The sequence below is a fragment of the Suricata suricatta genome, chromosome 5 (genome assembly GCF_006229205.1).
Source record: "Suricata suricatta isolate VVHF042 chromosome 5, meerkat_22Aug2017_6uvM2_HiC, whole genome shotgun sequence".
NCBI lineage: Eukaryota > Metazoa > Chordata > Mammalia > Carnivora > Herpestidae > Suricata > Suricata suricatta.
Window position 1 is genome coordinate 151315370 of NC_043704.1, and position 21320 is coordinate 151336689.

Sequence of the window (21320 nt, forward strand, 5' to 3'; positions counted from 1 at the left end):
GCCGAAGCCCGTCGCTTAACCGGCTGAGCCACCCAGGCGCCCTACCATGACCTTCTTTAGAGAAGTCCAGGGGTTACACGCTGAGGTAGTAGGTTCAGCTCCTTTAGGAGCCAACAAGTGTCCCGAGAACCTGGGCCAGTTATGCACCGCTGCATCCTTCAAGTGTGGAACGCAGCTTCCACCAGCTCGTGCGGAGGAGTGAGGACCCAGGAGCCCAGAGGCTCGGCCAATCCTCGTCTACTCCGGCCGAAACGAGGAATCATAGAGACGTGGCTTGCCAGAGAGCCAGGGATGGGAGGGGTTGGGGAGCACCCGGAAGTAGCGGTGCCAGCCGGTCAGCCATTATTCTGGTCCTCGGCTGTCGTGGCGTGCACTTGCGCGCGGTTCCCGTGTCATCTCTTGGCGTCTCGGTGCCCAGGCGGCGGTGCCCAAGCCCGGAGACGCAGCGGGAGTCCCCGGTGAGCGGGGTGAGCTGGGGTCGGGGGGGCGGCCCGAGATGCGGGCGTGAGCTCCCCTGGGCAGCGCACACCTAGCCGGCCCCTCCCGGACGCGGACCGCCCGCACCGTCCCTCCTCCGATCCGTGTTGGCCTTGGACGCGCCGGCTCGGACTTGGCAGATTCCGGCTTGGGGAAGGTGGCGAAGAGGGCACCTCTGAGTCTGTGTGTGTCTGTGGTGCTCGACTCGAACAATGAGGACAGCTCGGTAGCCAGGCCTTCAGCTTTTCCTCCGTCTTCGCTGAGGCTGGTGGAGACGGCTTGAGTTCCATGGAGCTGTGGCAACCAGACTCCTGGGGACTTTCTGTGTTTTTGTGTGTGTGGTGGGTTTCTTTCTTTCTTTCTTTTTTTTTTTTTTGTAGGGATGGATTAATTTTTATCTTTAAATTTTGTGTTATAATGGTGTTTAAAAAGCAAACTTACACCAACCATAGTGCTATTTAATATATAAATGTTTATTCATTTGAGAGAGAGAGGAAGAGAGAATCCTAAGCAGGCGCTGCTTTGCCTCATCAGCGCAGAGCCGGATGCAAGGCTCCATCTCACCAACCGTGAGATCATGACCCTAAATGAAACCGAGAGTCGTTACTTAACCCACTGAGCCTCCCAGGTGCCCCAATAGAATATTTCTTAAAGCTGAGGACTCTTTGGTATTTATTAAAAGGAGCTCAGAATAAATGCGTCCTTTGCAAGAAAGGGCATTGCTAGCCCCTGTTAGTCACTGTGTATAGTTACTGTGTTTTTCGTTTTACAATTTGCCAGATTAAATCTTTATGAACTAGTGTTTGGAAACTATTGCTTTAGAATGGATACTGTTTGGCTTTCAGACGTCTTTTAGATGGAAGTATTTTAGACTTTTGGAATTAAAATCCCTGATTTCAGAATAACCAGTCAAATGGCCTTGAGTGAATTACTTCGCTCTTCTGAGCCTTCGTTTCTTTTAACTTGGAGCTCACAAACGTTTTGTGGGAAGTAAACAAAATGTTTGTTTTAAGATTTATTTGTATCTGTGAAGGAAGAATAGAGTTCTGATAATTTACTGTAGACGATCCTTTTTTCCCCCGTCTTTTAAATTTTTCTTAAAATAAACTTTATATTTTAGAGCAGTTTTAGTTTCACACCAAAAGTGAGCAGAAAGCAGAGATTTTCCGTATACTTCCTCCCCCCATTCATGCACAGATTCCCCACTTATAACATCCCCCATAGATGGGTACGTTTGTTAAAATCGATGAACCTACATTGACAGGTCATAGTCACCCAAATTCTAGAGTCATTACATTAAGATTCACTCTTGGTGTTATACATTCTGTGGGTTTGGACAAATGTAAAATGACATATATAATGTCTCCGCCTTTATGGTATCCTGCACAGTGGTTTCACGGCCCTAAAAATCGTCTCTGCTCTGCCTGTCCCATCCCTCTCTTCTCTCACCTCCTGGCAACCATTGATATTTTTGCTGACTCTGTAGTTTTACCTTTTTTGAATGCCGTGTACTTGGAACTGTACAGTAGATAGTCTTTTCTGATTGGTTTCTTTCACTTAGTAATGGGCATTTTAAGATTCCTCCACATCTTTTCATGGCTCAATAGCTCCTTTCATATTAGTGCTGAATAGTATTCCATCGTTGGACCTTACCACAGTTTATCCACTCACCTTCTGAAGGACATCCCGGTTGCTTCCAGATTTTGGCAGTTATTTTAATGCTGCTATAAACATCTGTGTGCAGGTTTTTGTGTGGACGCATGTTCTTAACTCCTTTTAATAAATACCAAAGAGCATGACTGCTGGGTTGTATGTTAAAGAGTATGTTTAGTTTTGCAAGAAACTGCCAAAACTGTCTTCTAAAGTTGGCCGTGCCATTTTGCATTCCCACCAGTAATGAATGAGAGCTCCTGTGACTTCACACCCTCACCAGCTTTGGGTAGTATTAGTATTCTGGATTTTGGCCATGTTAATGGGTGTGTAATGATATAGGTGTGTAAGGGTATCTTACTGTTGCTTTAGCTTGCATTTCCCTGGTGGCATATGATGTGGAGCATCTTTTTATGTTTTCGTTTAGACTATGTATATCTTTGGTGAGGTGTTGGTCAAGGTCTTTGCACCATTTTTTAATTGAGTTGTCTGTTTTCTTATTATTGAGTTTTAAGAGTAGTTTGTATAACGTAGAAAAGATAACAGTCCTTGATCAGTTAAGTGTGTCTTTTGCAAATATTTTTCCCAGTCTGTGGCTTGTTTTCTCACTCTCTTGACATTGACCTTCACAGCAGAAGTTTTTAAATTTTATCAAAGTCCAGCTTATTATTTTTTTCACGAATCACACTTTTTGTGTTGCATCTAAAGAGTCATCACCATACCTGAGATCATTTAGGTTTTCTTCTATGTTATCTCCCAAGGAGTTTCATAGTTTTGCATTTCACTTTAAAAGTTTTTTTTGATGTTTATTTATTTTTGAGAGAGAGAGACAGAGAGAGCAAGCATGAGTGGAGGAGAGCAGAGAGAGAGAGGGAGACACAGAATGTGAAGCAGCCTCCAGGCTCTGAGCTGTCAACACAGAGCCTGATGCAGGGCTCAGACTCACGAACTGTGAGATCATGACCTGAGCTGAAGTCAGACGCTTAAACTGACTGAGCCCCCCAGGTGCCCCTTCCATTTCACGTTTAGATCCATTTTGAGTTAATTTTTGTGAAGGGTGTAAGATTTGTGTCTAGGTTATTTATCTATTTAGTTAGTAAAACAGTAAGTATTGGATGTCCAGTTGTGTTGGCACCATTTGTTGAAAAGACTATCTTTGTTCCATTGTATTTCCTTTGCTCCTTTATCAAGTAACAGTTGACTATATTTATGTGGCTCTATTTCTGGGCTCTCTATTCTGTTCCATTAACTTGTGTACTCTTTCACCAATACCACACTGTCTTCATTACTTCATGTTGTGTGGTGTCAATCTTTCTACTTTGTTCTTCTTGAATGTTCTGTGGGTTATTTTGAGTCTTTTGCTTCTTCTGTAAACTTTAGTGTGAGTTTGTTGGTGTTCACAAAACTTGCTGACATTCTGATTGGAATTGCATTGAGTCTGTAGATAAATTTGGGAAGAACTGGCACTTTGGCAATATTGACTTTTCGTTTTATGAACATGGAATAGAAATCCTTTTTGGAATTTCCTTTCCATCACCCCCAGATCAGTTACCAAGAATTGCTCAGTTTTTCTCGATTTATCCTTACTGCTGCTTAGTTTAAAACTTGCAGCAAACTAGACTGTTTAGACTTGCAAAAACTTACTGGCCTTCCTGAGATCCAGTCCTGTCTCCCCCTTCATTCCTCCCCTATAGATTCCTGACCTGGTTAGTTAGTACTTCCTTCACACCCAGAGTGGGAAAGGCCTTTCTAACTATGTAACTATGGTACAAAACCCAGAGGGGGGGAAAAAAGATTGCTTGCATGGCAAAACAAATATAAGCAAAGTTATATGAGGTATATGGCAAAGACATGACAAAAGGAAAAACTTGCCACTCCTATTGTAACAAAGGACTAATTTTCCTGTAAAGAGTGTGTACACATTAACAAGACCAAACATTCAAATAGAAACATGAGCAAAAGATATGAAGAGTTCACGAAAAGTAAAGTACAAATGACTTTTAAAAATGCACCCATTCATTCAAAATGCAAGTTAGATTTGGTGAAGGAGTGAGGAGAAAGGCACTCCCATATCACTCATGCTGCGAGTGGAAATTGTAACTTAATCCAGGCCCAATGAAGGACTGATTGGTAATATCAAAATTACAAAGTCACATAAATTTTGGTCCAGCAGTTCTACTTCAAGGAATTTTCGTGTATATGCCTCCACACATGCAAATTGTTGTATGCCCAAAGTTTTTCATGATACTATCGTTGTTAATTTGAAAAGATTGAAAACTGCCCATCTGTGATAGAGTAGGTAAATAAGTTATGATACATCCATACAGCGGTGCTGTGCATCAGTATAAAGACAGGAGGAGCTGTGTTTGATAGGAAAGATCTCTAGGATACATTTAAAAAAAAAGATTTTATTTTTAAGTAATCTTAAGTAATCGACATCCGACATGGGGCTTGAACTCACAACCCCAAGATCCAAGAGTTGCATGCTGCATTGACTGAGCCAGCCAGGCATCCTTAAGATACCTTGTTAATTGAGAAAAGGAAGATGTAGTACATGATTCATGGTGTTCTTTCATTATGAAAACATAAATGTTATAGATTGTTATATACACATATGCACATATACACATAATAACTGAAAAGATACCTGAGCTACATAAGGAACTAATGGGGAGAGGGAAACTTTACACAGTATGCATTTTATAATTTTAAATTTTGAACCAAAATTACCTATTTTATTTTTATTTTTTTTCATGTTTTATTTAATTTTGAGAGAGAGAGAGAGAGAGAGAGAGAGAGAGCATGAGCAGGGGAAGGACAGAGAGAGAGGGAGACACAGAGTCGGAAGCAGGCTCCAGGCTCCGAGCTAGCTGTCAGCATAGAGCCCATCACGGGGCTCAAACCCACGAACCATGAGATCGTGACCTGAGCCAAAGTGACCACTTAATTGATGGAGAGAGCTGGGTGCCCCCCAATATTACCTATTTGAAAAATAAAAGTATAAAGTAAAATCTCTTTATTGGTTGCTTTTCATATATAGACCATGATCACCTCTTTGTTCTGCCTCTTAGAGCCTTTAGAATTTGACTTCTGTTTACCTCTCCACTCTACTCTTATGGCCTTACCTCCAGAGCAAAGCATAGTTCTTTTCTTGTTCGTTTGTTCTTTCTTTCATTCTTTCTTTCTTTCTTTTTTGCAAAGCACATATCTAATAGAGCTATAGTGTCATCACCATGCTTTTGAAAATATAGTTTCTTTTTTCCTGGAATGGCTTGCCTAATACTCCAATGGTCTTTTTATTTTTCTTTAAAGGTCAATCCAAAATTGCCTTCTATGAATTCTTTCCGTACTTGTATGACATCCCATTAATTGTACTTATACAGTCTATTGAAATTAGGTTTCCATTTCTGCCTCCTCTGCTCATACACATGCTCCTTAAGGGTCTGCGTGTTAAATAAAATTAGTGAGAGTGCTTTCATATGTCACTGATGGTGATTGAACTGTTACGATTTTAAAAGCTTAAAACTATTCTCATCTTCCAGCCCAGCAGTTTTTTTTTTCCCCCCTGGGAATTTTTCCTGAAAAAATAAGCAGAAGTCTGACAAAAAATTCTTTAGCAAGGATATTCATTGTGGCCTAATTTATAATAAGAGGAAATTATAAACAAATGTTTAATAACAAGGGACTACCTAAGAGTGAATAGGCTCATATGCTCTTAAAATAATGATAAAGACTATGTGATGTCACGTTCACAAGAAAGCATGTGAAAAGGAAGTTACTGAGCGCTACTGTTGGTTCCAATCTTGGGATCCAGATTGGTGCAGTGAGACGTGATCACAGGAATATAGCACAAAACAAAAGCAGTGATTACTCTCTGGTTTTGTATGTCTTCTCTGATTTTACAAATTTTATGTTTTGTAATGAGAACAATAAATGTTATTTCTAAAAAAAAAAGATTTTTAGAGAGCAGCAAAGCAAGTCAGATGTATCCAAGTATTTTGATTAATGGATGAACAATTTTCAGAGAATTCAATGTATGTATAGTAAAGCTAACGTAGTTCAGCCTTTCTTTGTTAATTGAGAAGGTGTTAGGATTTTGTCTTATGTGTATCAGGATTAAGGCCATAGTTGCTGGGGACACCTGGGTGGCTCAGTTGTTTGAATATCCAACTTCTGCTCAGGTCGTGGTCTCACGGTTCGTGGGTTCAAGCCCTGCATTGGGCTCTGTGCTGACAGCTCAGAGCCTGAAGCCTGCTTCAGATTCTGTGTCTTCTCTCTGTGCCCAACCCTGCTTGTGCTGTCTCTCTCTCTCTCTCAAAAATAAACATTAAAAAAAAAAAGGCCATACTTGTACAGAACCTAGGAAAGAGTGCTAGTTAAAGAAGGATAATAACTAACTTTTGAGTCCATATACCAGGCACTGTTCAAAACTTGAAATGCATGTAGACATCAAATTCTTACAGCCTATGAGATAGGAACTATTATTACTCCTATTTTGTAGGTTAAGAAACTGAGACTCAAAGGGACGCCTGGTGGCTCATTCAGTTAAGCATCCAAGTCTTGGTTTCGGCTAGGGTCATGACCTCACAGTTCGTAGGTTTGAGCCCTGTGTCTGACTCCGTGCTGACAGTGTTGAGCCTGCTTGGGATTTTCTCTCCATCTCTCTCTGCCCCTCACCTGCTTATGTGCATTCTCTTTCGATTTATCTGTCTCTCTAAATAAATAAACTTAAAAAAGAAACTGAAACTCAGAAGTGAGGTAACTTATTCAGGGTCACACTGGGGTAGCCAGGATGCCCATTGTTAGGGAGGTAGATAAAGGATTTATTGTAATTAGGTGTAGGAGACACTGTCAATAAAGACTAAAGGAATTTGGGGGCATGTGGGTGGCTCAGTCAGTTAAGCATCTGACTTGATATCGGCTCAAGTCATATCTCAAGGTTTATGAGTTCAAGCCCCGCATGGAGCTCTGCACTGTAAGCAGAGCCTGCTTGGGATTCACTTTCTTCCTCTCTGCTCTTTCCCTGCTCGTGCATGCTTTCTCTCTTTCTCAAAATAAGAAACATTTGAAAAGAGACTAAAGGAATTTCAGGTCTTTGGTTGTACCAGTGGTCTGGGTAACATGGGTGTCTGTGTCTTCAGAGCCTTGGGCAGGGGCTTCTGTCAGAGGAAGCCTGCCCAGAGTCTAGACACTTACGTTCAGGGAGGCTCTCTTCATCACTGGAAACGGGGGGCTCAGAAACTTGCTTATGTCTTTGGGTAATGTTGTCAACGATTTCTTGAGGTCTTCCAGATGATGTTCTCCAAGCTTTAAGGAAGAAGTCAAGCGAGGATCGAGGGGCCTGGAGAGCAGGAGCCCTTCTCACGTGACAATGACAAGAGAAAATTGGGCCCACAGTGCTCTGAGACAAGAGGGTCTTGTTAAAGGGAAGGATGATACTTGGAAATGGGGAACCAGCTTCCAAGGAAGCGGCTCCTCTGTTTGGGAGACCTCCCACCTGCACTTTAGACAGTTACGATACCACGAGACGTCTGGTCCCCAGGAAGCACTGATTCGGCTCCGGGAGCTCTGCCGCCGGTGGCTGAGGCCGGAAGCACGTACCAAGGCCCAGATCCTGGAGCTGCTGGTCCTGGAGCAGTTCCTGAGCATCTTGCCCGGGGAGATCCGGACCTGGGTGCAGATCCATCGCCCCGGGAGCGGTGAGGAGGCTGTGGCCCTGGTGGAGGAGCTGCAGAAAGACCTCGATGGACCAGCACTAAAAGTGAGAAGCGGGAGGGGAGAGAATTTGGGATGGAAGGATGGAGAGACTTGAGCCAGGGCAAGCTGTGCTGGAGGGTGATCCTGTGATTTTCATAAGTAATTAATAGCCCATTAGCCACCCTGATGCTTATTGCAGCAGGGTCATGAGCTGTTTCACACTGTGGCATATCTGCAGAGAAAGGGACTTATGACTGGGGACCTTGGGCCCAACTCAGAAGTGGCACAAAGGCACCTGCTGTGCTTTATCCTGGGTGATGCTTGCTGATGCTGGGTTTGGTTCAGTAGTCTGAAGAACGTACTGTTTCTAAGTATTTTCCTAAACAGAAGCATACGTATTGTTTGTATTAAGTCTGGAATGATGGTGGGAACCTGGAGTGTAAGAGGCACCCGGGAGCAAGAATGAAGCTTTCTAAGTTTGGCAGGACCTCCCCTGTGTGCCCCTACTGGGGATTCCCTGACCCGAGGGGTTTCTGGAAAGAGTTTATATCCTTGACCATTAAATTGGGATTTTAATATGTTTCCTGGTGTGTGTGAGATCTCTTTTCTATCAGTCTGCAGTCCACTAGAAACATTTGTACATAAGAAGTCTGAAGCATAACTTAAACTTGGGAATGGTGCCAAGGATGCGCTTGTTTATTTTAATCATAAAAGTGAAGAATTTCAGAACTATATATTTCATGATAAAGCACTAATCCATCCTCATTTGAGAGAGAAGAAAATGGAGACAGAAAAGGTTCACCCGGTTGCCTTATGTCAGACATCTAGCTAGCAACAAAATCCTGTGTAGGCCCTGGTGTTCTTTCTCTCGGAGCAGGACGGGATAATAAAGGGGTAAATAACTAGAAGAGTGTATTGAACCCAAGTCTGACCTGAAACCCGGTCCAGAGCTAAAACCCATTCCCTTGGGACTTGTGACTTCCCAGTCGCCTCTTAGCCCACACCCAGGTTTGGCTTGGTTTCCACCGTTCTGTTCCGTCTCAGTGGGGGAGAGGCCCCAGTGCCATGAGCGGGGCTGAAGGGCAGTGCCATTGTTCTCAAGGCAGAGCTACTGCGGGTCTGATGCCCCGTGCTCGAGCTGGGTCTCGATCTCCTAGTTCCAGACTGTGGGCAGAAAGAGGCCCATGGCGGTTAGGTGAGTCCATTTTCTGGAGGTACAAGAAGAGTCGGCTTATCTTGTTTTGCTTATTCTCAGGTTCCAGTTCTCGTTCAGGACCAGGACGTTCTCCAGGAGGGGATGAGCACTCCGGGAGCAGCCGTGCCTCGTGCGCCCGGTGGCGGCCACATAGCTGAAATTTGCCAAAATCCTTTTAATGACCCAGTGGTGTTCAGCCTCCAGGATCCTCCGCATGGTACTTAGTGGCCCTGGCTTTGGACTTGCCCAGCAGCCTTATTCTGGCTCGTCCCCGAACTCCCAGTTAGTCACTTCCTCTCCTGTCTTGTGTGTGAAACCCTGATGGTACCAAGTTCTTCCTGCTCTTCCCCTACCTGTCCTTTCCTGGGTCTCTCTCAACTATTTTTCTTTTTATGTGTATTCATTTTTTTTTTTTTCTTTGAGAGAGGGAGAGAGACAGAGTGCAAGCAGGGGAGGGGCAGAGAGAGAGAGGGAGGCACAGGCTCACTCAGAAAAGATTTGTAAGTCATTTTATAGCCATCATGGTCTAGACCTGAGTTCTGGGTCTTTCTGAATTCCTTGTTTGTCGAAGATACAGGACTTGAAGTAGTAGGGAGGAACAGCAGGCATTTCACATGTAGCTTTTTGTCCTTCCTCAGATTCTCCTGCCCCTGAAGCTTCTGCCCTTTCCCAGGAAGAGAACCCAAGAAATCAATTAATGGCCCTCATGCTCCTAACAGCCCAGCCCCAGGTAATCCGCTTTCCTTGCTGAGGCCCTCTCTGCACTACCCACCGGTGGCCAGGCAGCCCTCTGTCGTCCCGATGTTTGGGGCGCAGCCAGTTCTTGTCTCTGAGTCACAGTCCATGCGTTTGGAGGGTAGACTCTATGTGGGGTTTCCTTGGGACTCTTTGATGGTTCTTGCCCAGCTCAGTAGGGCAGCCCCTGGGCGGGGAGGCTCTCACATGTGCCTGTGATTTCAGGAGTTGGTGATGTTTGAGGAGGTGTCAGTGTGCTTCACTTCCGAGGAGTGGGCGTGTCTGGGCCCGATTCAGAGGGCCTTGTACTGGGATGTGATGCTGGAGAATTACGGGAATGTGACCTCCCTAGGTAAGGACTCTTTCTTCCCGTCACTCTTACCTTTATTTCGTTAGCTTTCGTTTTCTGATTATGAAAGTGGTATATTCTGGAGCACATGGAATATTAGAAAGAAGAAAATGCAACTTTCTTAAACGCACTGTAGACAACTGCTATCAAAATTTTGACATATTACCTTTGTTTTTTTTCTATCTGAGTTTTTTTATTGGCTACATAATTTATGCCATAATTCAAGTATTTCCTTATTGTAGATAATTCTCTAATAATCATCTGTCTCTATACTTAAGGTCTTTCTTTCTTTCTCATTATTTTTTAGAAGTAGAATTACTCGGCCTAAGTGTTTAAATTGTTACATGGTTCTTGCCTAACACTGCCAGACTGCTTTCCGTGGTGATTTCTGGGATCCCCGTGGAGTGTTACATAAGAACACTCCTTTTGCTCAGCCTTTGTTGATACTGTGTAGCCCCCTTCTTTTAAATTGTTGCTGTTAGGATTTTCTAAAGTTATATCTTTATTCTTTAGTGGATTTCTCTGACTAGTAACAAAGTAAGAACATTTAAAGATATTTAGTAACCATTTGTGCTTCCAATAGACATGAAAATATTTATCACGTGGTGGCAATGGTGCAAATGATGTGATTCTGCCCTTAGTAGCTCACGTGGTTAGGGCAAGGGGCATAGAAAGAATAAATAAAGCAGAGTGAAATAATTAGTATAAGAGTGTGATAAACCTTTTGAGATGGAAATGAAGAGGACAGAGCAACCAGTACCATTCCTGGGATTAGGAAAGGCCATAAAAGAGGTAGCTTTGGGAGTGCCTGGGTGGCTCAGTCGGTTAAGCATCCAACTTCGGCTCAGGTCATGATCTCATGGTTCGTGGGTTCAAGCCCCAGGTCAGGCTCTGTGCTGACAGCTCAGAGCCTGGAGCCTGCTTCCGATTCTGTGTCTCCCTCTGTCTCTGCTCCTCCCCCGCTCATGGTCTTTCTCTCTCTGTCTCTCAACAATAAATAAATGTTAAACAAACAAACAAAAAAAGGTAGCTTTGTGCTGGACTTTGAAGAAAAAGGTAAGATTTTGTTTGGAGAAATAGACATTAGAAATTGAGGAATCAACTAATGCACTGACCTGATTTATACTGAAATACAGATTTCTACTATCAGTTTAAATAGCTGCCTAGTATATTGTATTCCATCGTCTGCGTACCATGCTTTACCTTGACAGCTTTATGATGCTGAATTTCTGTTTAAGAACATAACGTGCCTTTCTGTTCTTTAAGCACTGCCTTTATGTTTCAGGCCTGTTTAAAATTGTCTTCATCTGGATCTCGTATATTTCAGGTTACATTGATTCTTTGGAGTTGGAGTCTTTTTCTGATGTTTTTAAATTGAGTATGGTTTACATATATGAAGATACTGATTTTTTTTTTTGCTATGTTGCAACCTTACTGTTTATTGTCTACAGCAATTTATACTGTTTATTTTTATACTTTTTAAAAAATGCTTTATTTATTTTTGAGAGAGAGAGAGAAGAGAGACCATGAGTAGGGGAGAGTCACAAAGAGAGGGAGACACTGAATCCAAAGACAGGCTCCAGGCTCTGAGCTAGCTGTCAGCACAGAACCCGATGTGGGGCTTGAACCCACGAACCGTGAGATCATGACCTGAGCCGAAATCGGACACTTAACTGACTGAGCCATCCAGGCGCCCCTGTATATTTTTATACTTAATGAAGATATATCTTTTACTGTCTCAGATGTGCCAATAGTGGGCCAAACATTTTGTAGATTTTATATTTTGATACATGATAACATGTTACCAAACTGCTTTCTGCCAGTGATGTGCCAATTTACATTCCCATGAAAAGAGCAAAAGAGGGCCCATTTCCCTTATATGTGCTTATGATTTGCTCAGTGTTTTAAATCTCTGCTGGATAGATGACAAATACTATTCTTTTGTTTGTCATTTCTTTGATTATTGTGTGGGGAAGGTTAAATTTCCTTACAACCTGCAGGCCTTTGACAAACACTTGAGGCAAATACCGAATGTAACCTTTCTCCCTCCTGTCTTAATGTTAAAGCCTTACTGGAGGGCAAACAGCATTAGTTTGACCGCAGCTAGACCTCCAGGAGCCTCAAGTCCTCTTCAGCATGTGGAAGCCCTCCTGGAGGCCTCCGTTTTGTCTTTACCTTCCCTGGCGCCCGAGTATATAACCAGTCATCTCTCACAACCCTAGTGCAGCTCTTTCTGCCTAATAAAATCACCTTTTTGCACTCCCTCCTCCAAGTCAATCAGTTTATTCTGAAATGTTTTATTCTTTCTTAGGCTGTTTTTCTTAATTTCACTTTAGCATCGTTCAGTGCTAGCATGTAGAAATCCCACTGATTTTTGTTTATTCATCTTGTGTCCGGCGACCTTGCTGTACATTTTTAGTTCTAACAGGTTTTTTTTGTAGATTCTTTAGGATTTTCTTTTTTAAATGTTTATTTTGTGAAAGATTGTGAGCAGGGGAGGAGCAGAGAGAGAGAGAGAGAGAGAGAGAGAGAGAGAGAGAGAGAATCCCAAGCAGGTTCTGCACTGATAGTGCAGAGCCCGACATGGGACTCAATCTCACTAAGTATGAGGTCGTGACCTGACCCAAAATGAAAGAGTTAGATGCTTAACCGACTGAACTACCCAGGTGCCCCTTTAGGATTTTCTACGTGTAAGATCTTGTCATCTGCAAATAGAATAGTTTTACTTGTTCCTTTTCAATCTGGATGACTTTTATTTATTTCTCTTGCCTAATTCCCTGGCTAAATCCTGCAGTGTATGTTGCATAGAAGTGCAAGAGCGAAAATCCTTTTTTATTACTGTTCTTACAGAGAAAGCACCAGCTGTTCAGCATTAAGTATGGTGTTAGCTTTGGATTTTGGTGTAGGCCTCCTTTATCAGTGTGAAGAAGTTGCCTTATAGTCCTACTTTGGTATTCGTGAAGGGGTATTAGGTTTTTACCAGATGCTTTTTCTGCATCTGTTGAGATGATTATGTGATTTTGTCCTTCAGCACATTGATATGATGTATTACATTAATTGATTTTCCAATATTACACCAACATTGCTTCCGTGTGATAAATCCCACTTGGTGTTGGTGTATAATTGTTTTCATGTGTTACTCGATTAAGTTGGCTAGTATTTGTTGAAGGATTTGTAGGTCAATATTCATGTATTTGTAGTTTCTTTCTTTTCTTTTATCTTTTCTTTTGTGATATCTTTTTCCGGTTTTGACATCAGGGTAATACTGGTCTCATAGAATGAGTTGTGAAGTGTTCCCAACTCTTCTGTTTCTTGGAGAAGTTTGTGAAGAATTGGTATTAATTTTTTGTAAAGGTTGTTAGAATTCATCAATGAAGCAGTCTGGGCCTGGGCTTTTCTTTGAGGGTGTTTTTTTCCTTTTCTTTTTTTTTTGATTGCTGAGTCAATTTCTTTTTTATAGATGGATTCAGATTTTCTATTTCTTTTTGAGTCAGTTTTAGTAATTTGTGTCTTTCTACGAATTTGCCCATTTCATCTTAAATTGTCCAACTTAAGTATTTCTAGTATTCCCTTATAATCCTTTTGTTTCTGTACTATTTTGTAATGTCCAGAGAGGGTGGCTTTTGGGCTTGAGGGCGTCGGTATTGGGCTGTAGTGAATTGGGGAGAGAAGAACAATTCAGGAAGAGAAGAAAGCATGGGCGCTGATAGGACAGCAAGCGAAAACATGACCTGCCTGGGCATCTGCACGTGGCGCCCTCTGGCTGGGGTCCGGCAGCATGAAGTGTGCTGGTAAGAGGTGAGGCCAGAAAGATCGGCCGGCCGTAGGCGAGGGCATCGCTTGGGCTGTGCCGGTTATTTGTGCTTTGTCCTGTAGGCACTTAAGAATCGCTTGTTTTGAACAGGTGAGTGACACGGTCAAATTTACAAATTGGGAAGATAATTGGCTGTGGAGTGGACATGGATGAAAGAAGAGGGGAGGGCTGGCAGCAGGGAAGCCTGTCTGCTTCTTGTAGGCTTCATTCAAGACTGCAGGGAGTAAGCAGCTTCCTCTGTCAGTCTGACACTTTCTACCAAGTCCTCTAAAGCTCTGTAGGCCTACACATTGTCTAATTTCCATACTGAAATTTCACATAGTTTAACCAGCAAATTACTGTGTATGCAAGAATCGCTGATTTCCCTTTTCTTTTTTTAAAGAATTTTAATCATTTTTTTTTCCTTTCAAGACATTTGGAATATTGAATATGAATTTTAAGGCATTTCTGTCTTTTTGTTTTTAAGTAAACACTGTGCCCAAAGTGGGGCTCAGGCTCATAACCCCAAGATCAAGAGTTGCATGCTTGGGGTGCCTGAGTGGCTCAGTTGGTTAAGCGACCAACTCTTGGTTTTGGTTCAGGTCATGATCTCACAGTTCATGAGTTCAAGCCCCACATCTGACTATGCACTGACAGTGTAGTTCTCTCTCTCTCTTTCTCTCTCTGCCCCTCCCCTGCTAGCTCTCTCTCAAAATAAATAAATAAACTTTAAAAAAAAGGGTTACCTGTCCACTGACTGAGCCGGCCAGGCGCCCCAAGAATTGCTAATTTCGTAAACCATTTTCCGTCTCAATTAACCACTTGCAATACTTCTGCTTCCTAAAAGCGCTTCTCCTTCTAGTTCTTTAAAACACTCCTGCTTCCTCTTAGAGTCTTCCTGAAACCAGCATCCTGCTGAAACTGTGAAGCCATTCCTTCATCCAGTCACTGTAGACAAGGAAACTGGCTAGGACACAGGCCCATCCCTGTAGCCAGGGGAAGTAGTGTCATTGACAGTCCTGCCTGAATCCTGGAGAAACGGGCAGTCGAGATGAGGTAGGAAAACCTGACCTAGGAATGTAGTGTAAGTTAACATTCACTAGGTATTTGCTATCCTTACCATCTCCTAAATTAGTTTATAATGAAATAAAATGGCTCCTCCTTTCTTATGTCTTTTCTCTCTATTTGAATAGAAGAACAGTGTTGTCCTACTCTAGTAGAAGATAATATGACTATTATTCACATTATTTACTAGATAATTTGGGGAACTGGTTCATGTGTGTTGCTCACATTTGTGTGGAGAACATCAGAGTAGAAAGCAACTTTGGCAGCCACATCATTTGATAGATACGTTCATGTTTTTAAAATGTCTCTATGTTTTTTTCTTCTCACTTTATTTCTTCTAATTAAGTCGAACTCAGACCTGATGTTTTTGTGAAATTTTAAAATTTCCATTTCTCAATTTTAAAAGGAATAATGTGAGTTATATATGAATTCTAAGCATTAAGTTGCTTTCTAGTGGATTTTTTCCTGTAGTTTACTTGCTTTCAAGTAATTAAAAAATGTTTATGTACTTGACTTTTCAAAAATTAAAGATTCCCTTTAGGGTCCTTAGGTATATTTTCTCTCCATTAGAGTTTCCGTCTTTCTAGCATGAAGAAAATAAAAAGATAATTCTTTATAAGCCAAGTGATTCTTCCTGTTCAAACTGACCTACGAGCCCCATGTCTGAATCATCTACACACGATCTCCTGTTATCTCTCTGGTTTTTTCTTGCATTTGTTTACTCAGCATCATTTATATTTTTCCATCTGCTCCCTGAAGACAAAGAGCTTAGAAGTATCTGAGTGAGTTCTGTGTTGATCCACTTAAATTCTTGTCAGTATAGTACTCTGCTTTGTACCTTCATCTAATGAAGTGTCTTCTTTTTGTGTTCTTATGCAAGTGTACCTACTGGCATGTTTGAAAATCATTTGAAGATCTTGTTCTCACTAACATAGGGACGTGGTAACATTTGCATTTTTAATTCCTTTTACCAGAATGGGAGACCATGACTGAGCATGAGGAGGTGACACCAAAGCCGAGCACTTCTCCACGAGCAGATGCTCAGAAAGGACCATCCAAAAGGCTTCAAGGAAGTGTTCCCCAGACCCTTGATTTTGAGAAGGACTGTGATTGGCAAATTGTGGCAAGTCAGTGGGGAGCTGAAACAGGGGAAAGAGATGCACTGAAGAAAGGTCTCCTCTGTGAACGAGACAGGAAGAAAAGGGCTCTACCAGAAAAACAAGGCCAAAAGTGGAAGGAATTTGGAGAAAGCTTGACTTTAGGTTCGGCTCTTTCTGAAAGTTTAATAGGTACTGAAGGAAAAAAGTTTTATAAATGTGATATATGTTGTAAACATTTCAATAAAATCTCCCATCTTATAAACCATCGGAGAATCCACACTGGTGAGAAGCCCCATAAATGTAAGGAGTGTGGAAAAGGCTTTATTCAGCGCTCAAGTCTTCTAATGCATTTACGCAACCATTCTGGGGAGAAACCTTATAAGTGTAATGAATGTGGGAAAGCCTTCTCTCAGAGTGCTTACCTTCTCAACCATCAAAGAATCCACACTGGAGAGAAGCCGTATAAATGTAAGGAGTGCGGAAAGGGCTTCTACAGGCACTCAGGCCTCATTATACATCTGAGGCGCCATTCGGGGGAGAGACCTTACAAATGTAATGAGTGTGGGAAAGTGTTCTCTCAGAACGCTTACCTCATTGACCATCAGAGGCTCCACAAAGGGGAAGAGCCTTACAAATGTAACAAGTGTCAGAAAGCTTTCATTCTGAAGAAGAGCCTCATTCTACACCAGAGAATCCACTCTGGGGAAAAACCCTATAAATGCGATGAATGTGGAAAAACCTTTGCTCAGACCACTTACCTTGTTGACCATCAGCGACTCCACAGTGCAGAGAACCCGTACAAATGTAAAGAATGTGGAAAAGTTTTCATTCGAAGCAAAAGCCTTCTCTTACACCAGAGAGTACACACAGAAAAGAAGACTTTTGGTTGTAAAAAATGTGGGAAGATTTTCAATTCAAAGTCAAACCTCATTGACCATAAGAGGATGCACAGCAGAGAGAAACCATATAAATGTACTGAATGTGGGAAAGCCTTTACTCAGAGCGCTTACCTTTTCGACCATCAGAGACTCCATAATGGAGAGAAGCCCTATGAATGTAATGAATGTGGGAAAGTTTTTATTTTAAAGAAGAGCCTCATACTACATCAGAGGTTTCACACCGGAGAGAATCTCTATGAATGTAAAGACTGTGGCAAGGTCTTTGGTTCTAACAGAAACCTCACTGACCATGAGAGACTCCACAATGGGGAGAAGCCCTACGAATGTCAAGAGTGTGGGAAAACTTTCATAATGAGCAAAAGTTTCATGGTCCATCAGAAACTACACACACAGGAGAAATCCTACAAATGTGAGGATTGTGGGAAGGCTTTCAGTTACAATTCAAGTCTGCTCGTCCATCGCAGAATCCACACTGGGGAAAAGCCCTTTGAATGCAACGAGTGTGGAAGAGCTTTCAGTTCTAACAGAAACCTCATTGAACATAAGAGAATCCACAGTGGTGAGAAACCCTATGAGTGCAATGAGTGTGGCAAGTGCTTCATTTTGAAGAAAAGCCTCATTGGACATCAGAGGATTCACACAAGGGAAAAATCTTATAAATGCAGTGACTGTGGGAAAGTCTTCAGTTACCGCTCAAACCTTGTAGCCCATCAGAGAATCCATACTGGGGAGAAGCCTTATGCATGCAATGAGTGCGGGAAAGGCTTTACTTACAACAGAAACCTTATTGAACATCAAAGAATTCACAGTGGGGAAAAAACCTATGAATGTCATATATGTAGAAAAGTTCTTACCTCTAGTAGAAATCTTATGGTACATCAAAGAATCCACACTGGAGAGAAGCCATATAAATGTAATGAGTGTGGAAAAGACTTTAGTCAGAATAAAAACCTTGTTGTTCATCAGAGGATGCACACTGGCGAAAAACCATATGAGTGTGAGAAGTGTAGAAAATCTTTTACTTCTAAGAGGAATTTAGTTGGCCACCAGAGAATCCATACAGGGGAGAAACCATATGGGTGTAATGACTGTAGTAAAGTTTTTAGGCAGAGAAAAAACCTAACTGTACATCAGAAAATTCATACAGATGAAAAGCTCTGTGAATGTGATAAGTCTGAAAAACAATTCTCTCAGACTTCAAACCTTCACCTGCAACAAGAAATCCATACTGTGGAGGGATTCTCTTGGCTCCAAAATGCCAATGAGTCTAAGATGGAGATTCAGAAAATCTAGTGTCGTATGTAAAATGGGATAGAATCCCAACTTACCTAAGTAACTGTTAGGCAAATGGCAATATTATCGTTCTTGCAAGGAGAAAAATCATGATGGACTCTTTTGTAAACCAGTGATTTGCATGTGAAAGAAGGTCAGTCTACACTTTCAAGACTGCAAAAAAACATAAACCAAATTCTAGTTAAAGAATACTTTATTCCAGACCATTTTTATGACTCTAGAAAGGGACCTTAGAGCAATTAAAGACTCTGAAAAAATTTATGAGATGTGATAATGTAGTTGTAAATGAGAGCAAAAATATTTTTGTATTAAATGGACACTGTTTCTGAAAATGTGTATATTGTACATTTTAAAAATTGCATCACTGCTACAGAAAGTCTCTGTTGACAGTATGATCGAGACGTGTCAGACATGGACTTGGGTGGGCAAGAGTCTGCTGTTTGAGGTCAACTGAAGAAGAGCACTTAGGTTGGAATTGGAAGACCTAGGTTTAGGTCCTGGCTCTTACTCTTACTAGCATGTGATGTTAAGTCCATTTCTAGGCCTCCGTTTCTCTGTCAGCCAAGTGTTGCTATAATGCCTACCTCACAGGGTTTGAGGATTAAGTGAAAGGATGTTTGTGAATGTACTTTGTGAAATAATCTAGTTGTCAATAAAGTTGGATAAAAGAGGTATGGTCACAATCTGGAGCATGGCATAATGTAATGTTTGTTCATTACGCCAATGAGCAATTGAATCCAAGAGCCTCAAAAATACTCATTTTTATAGTAAGTGGAAGTATGGGGGTGGATAGCTGACTTTGGATTTTAATTGTCTAAGAAGACTTTAAAATGCAGCTTTCAGAATATTTGAGTTAATCATATGCCTAGTTTGTTTTGATACCAAAATACTGGCTTATTATGGAAAAACAATATTATGTTCAGCTGTTAACAATGAAGCCAAGGAAAAGTATTTTTCAACCTTCAGATTTGAAACCTAGCAGATGGTGAATGTCAAAGGGAAGGACAGTCTTGTGTTGCTTTCCTTGTTTGTAGGGAAATCTTTAACCCCACCTCCGAGCTAATGATCCTGCCACGTTATTCTCAGTTCTAATCACCAGTTCCCTGACATTTGATATGTAATTATGAAAGCTTCTTAAGAAACAACATCCTAGTCCAGAACTCAGATGACTACATGAATTTCACAAAGAGCCGAGTTCTTAGAACTCTAATTAAATCAGTTCAGAATCTACCTCTGAGTAATTACTCCCTATGAACCAATCTTTGATCTAATTCATCCTGTATTGTTGAATTGTTAATTTTCTATTGCAATTTTCAAAACTCCCAATTCTGTACTTGGACTGTAAAAGAACCCTTAATACCAGGATTGTGTTTCTAATACTAGTGGTATTAAAGTGATGTGTTGATAAATGTTACTACTCTAACCTCAATGTTTCTTGAGGTCTGGATCCTCCTAAGACTGAAGGGTACACAGGAGTGAAAAATGAAGGAACCTAAGACTTAGGGTCTTAAGACCTGGCTATGACTCAGCTTATGCCACTTTCTTTGGACAAATGCCTTCATTTCTTGGAGCCTTGATTTCCTTACTGGTAAACAGGAAGGAGACTATCTATCTCACAGAGTAGATAGTTATGAGGTAGTGAATATAAAGCTCTTTTATATTTGTGCTACAGAAGAATCACTACTAAGTGTATAATAATTACAAAGGGAAAGATGTACTCTAACAATGGAGAAGCTGGCATTCACCTCTTAACCAACTAAAACATAACGCCAGTAAGGCTGAGACAGCCTGCATAACGTGCCTCCTCCTCTGATGCGATCAGCCAAAAGTATAACCTGAATTTATCAAGCTTCTTAGACCTGTTGCCAATTTACAGGAAATACAGGAGTCAGAGAACAAGATAAAGGGCATCACAAGAAAATTTAGAACACATGGTATTATATAAGAAAACTGCTCTGGATTCATCAAAAATATGATGAAAAGTTAATTGTGGAAGCGGAATGAGTATTGGGAGTTCATTGTACTGATGTCTGGTTTTGTATATGTATTAAAATTTCCAGAATGAAAGGCATAAAAGTGGGTGAGGGAGGTTGTTTTAAAAGGTATTAAAGAGACATAAGACAGAGTCTCCTACAATGATTTTTGGCAAAGGTATAAAAGCAATTTAGTAGAGAAATAGCCTTTTCAACAAATGCTGCCGGTACAAGTGGGTACCCCCAGGGGAATGTACATACGTACATACATAGGTGGGAACTCAGACTAAGCAGAGAACTCTTGGACTCACATCAAAAGTAGGGTCCGTCAAAGGAAAATGATAAATTGGACCTCATCACAATTAAAATAACTTGCTATGCAAAGAAACTTGAAGAGTGCTAAGATACTACAGACTTGGGAATATTTGCAAACCATATAGCCAACAGGATTTGTATTTAGGCTATATTAAAAAAATCTCAAAACTCCCCAATACTAAATCTATTCAAATAGAAAGTGGGCAAAAGACTTAAAGCCATTTCACCAAAGTATAGATGGAAAATAAACAAATAAAAAGAAGTTCATCATCATTAGCCAGGAGGGAAATAAAAGTTAAAAATCATTGTACAGCTATCAGAGTAGCTTAGAAAAAGGGAAAAAATAGTGTTACTACATGTTGGCAATGATGCAGAGTAACTAGATCTATATGTTGCTGGGATTGTCAAATGGTACACTTTAAAAAAATATTTATAAATGTTTTTATTTATTTTTCGAGAGAGAGAGAGACACACACAGAATCCAAAGACAGACTCCAGGCTCTGAGCTAGCTGTCAGCACAGTCCCCAATGTGGGGCTTGAACCCACGAACCGTGAGATCATGACCTGAGCTGAAGCTGGATGATTAACCGACTGAGCCACCCAGGCACCCCTACAGACACTTGAAAGTAGTTTGGGGGCGCCTGGGTGGCTCAGTCGGTTAAACATCCAGCTTCGGCTCAGGTCATGATCTCATGGCTCATGGGTTCAAGCTCCGCATTGGGCTCTGTGCTGACAGCTAGCTCAGAGCCTGGAGCCTGTTTCAGATTCCGTGTCTCCC

At 41.5% G+C, this 21320-nt stretch overlaps 1 protein-coding gene across 8 annotated transcripts; it reads left to right on the forward strand.

Moving 5' to 3' along the window:
- The first annotated feature begins 334 nt into the window (after positions 1–334).
- Positions 335–18942, forward strand: ZNF197 (zinc finger protein 197). 8 transcript variants are annotated; one of them, XM_029940508.1, is made up of 6 exons: positions 335–467; positions 7411–7888; positions 9080–9236; positions 9640–9749; positions 9980–10106; positions 15936–18942. In XM_029940508.1, the coding sequence occupies exons 2-6, from the start codon at positions 7499–7501 to the stop codon at positions 18251–18253; spliced, it is 3102 nt and encodes a 1033-aa protein (XP_029796368.1). In that variant the 5' UTR covers positions 335–467; positions 7411–7498; the 3' UTR covers positions 18254–18942. The 8 variants fall into 8 exon arrangements, with proteins under 8 accessions (XP_029796368.1, XP_029796367.1, XP_029796366.1 ...); XM_029940507.1 differs by having other exon boundaries at positions 7420–7888; XM_029940506.1 differs by having other exon boundaries at positions 335–458.
- The last annotated feature ends 2378 nt before the right edge of the window (positions 18943–21320 follow it).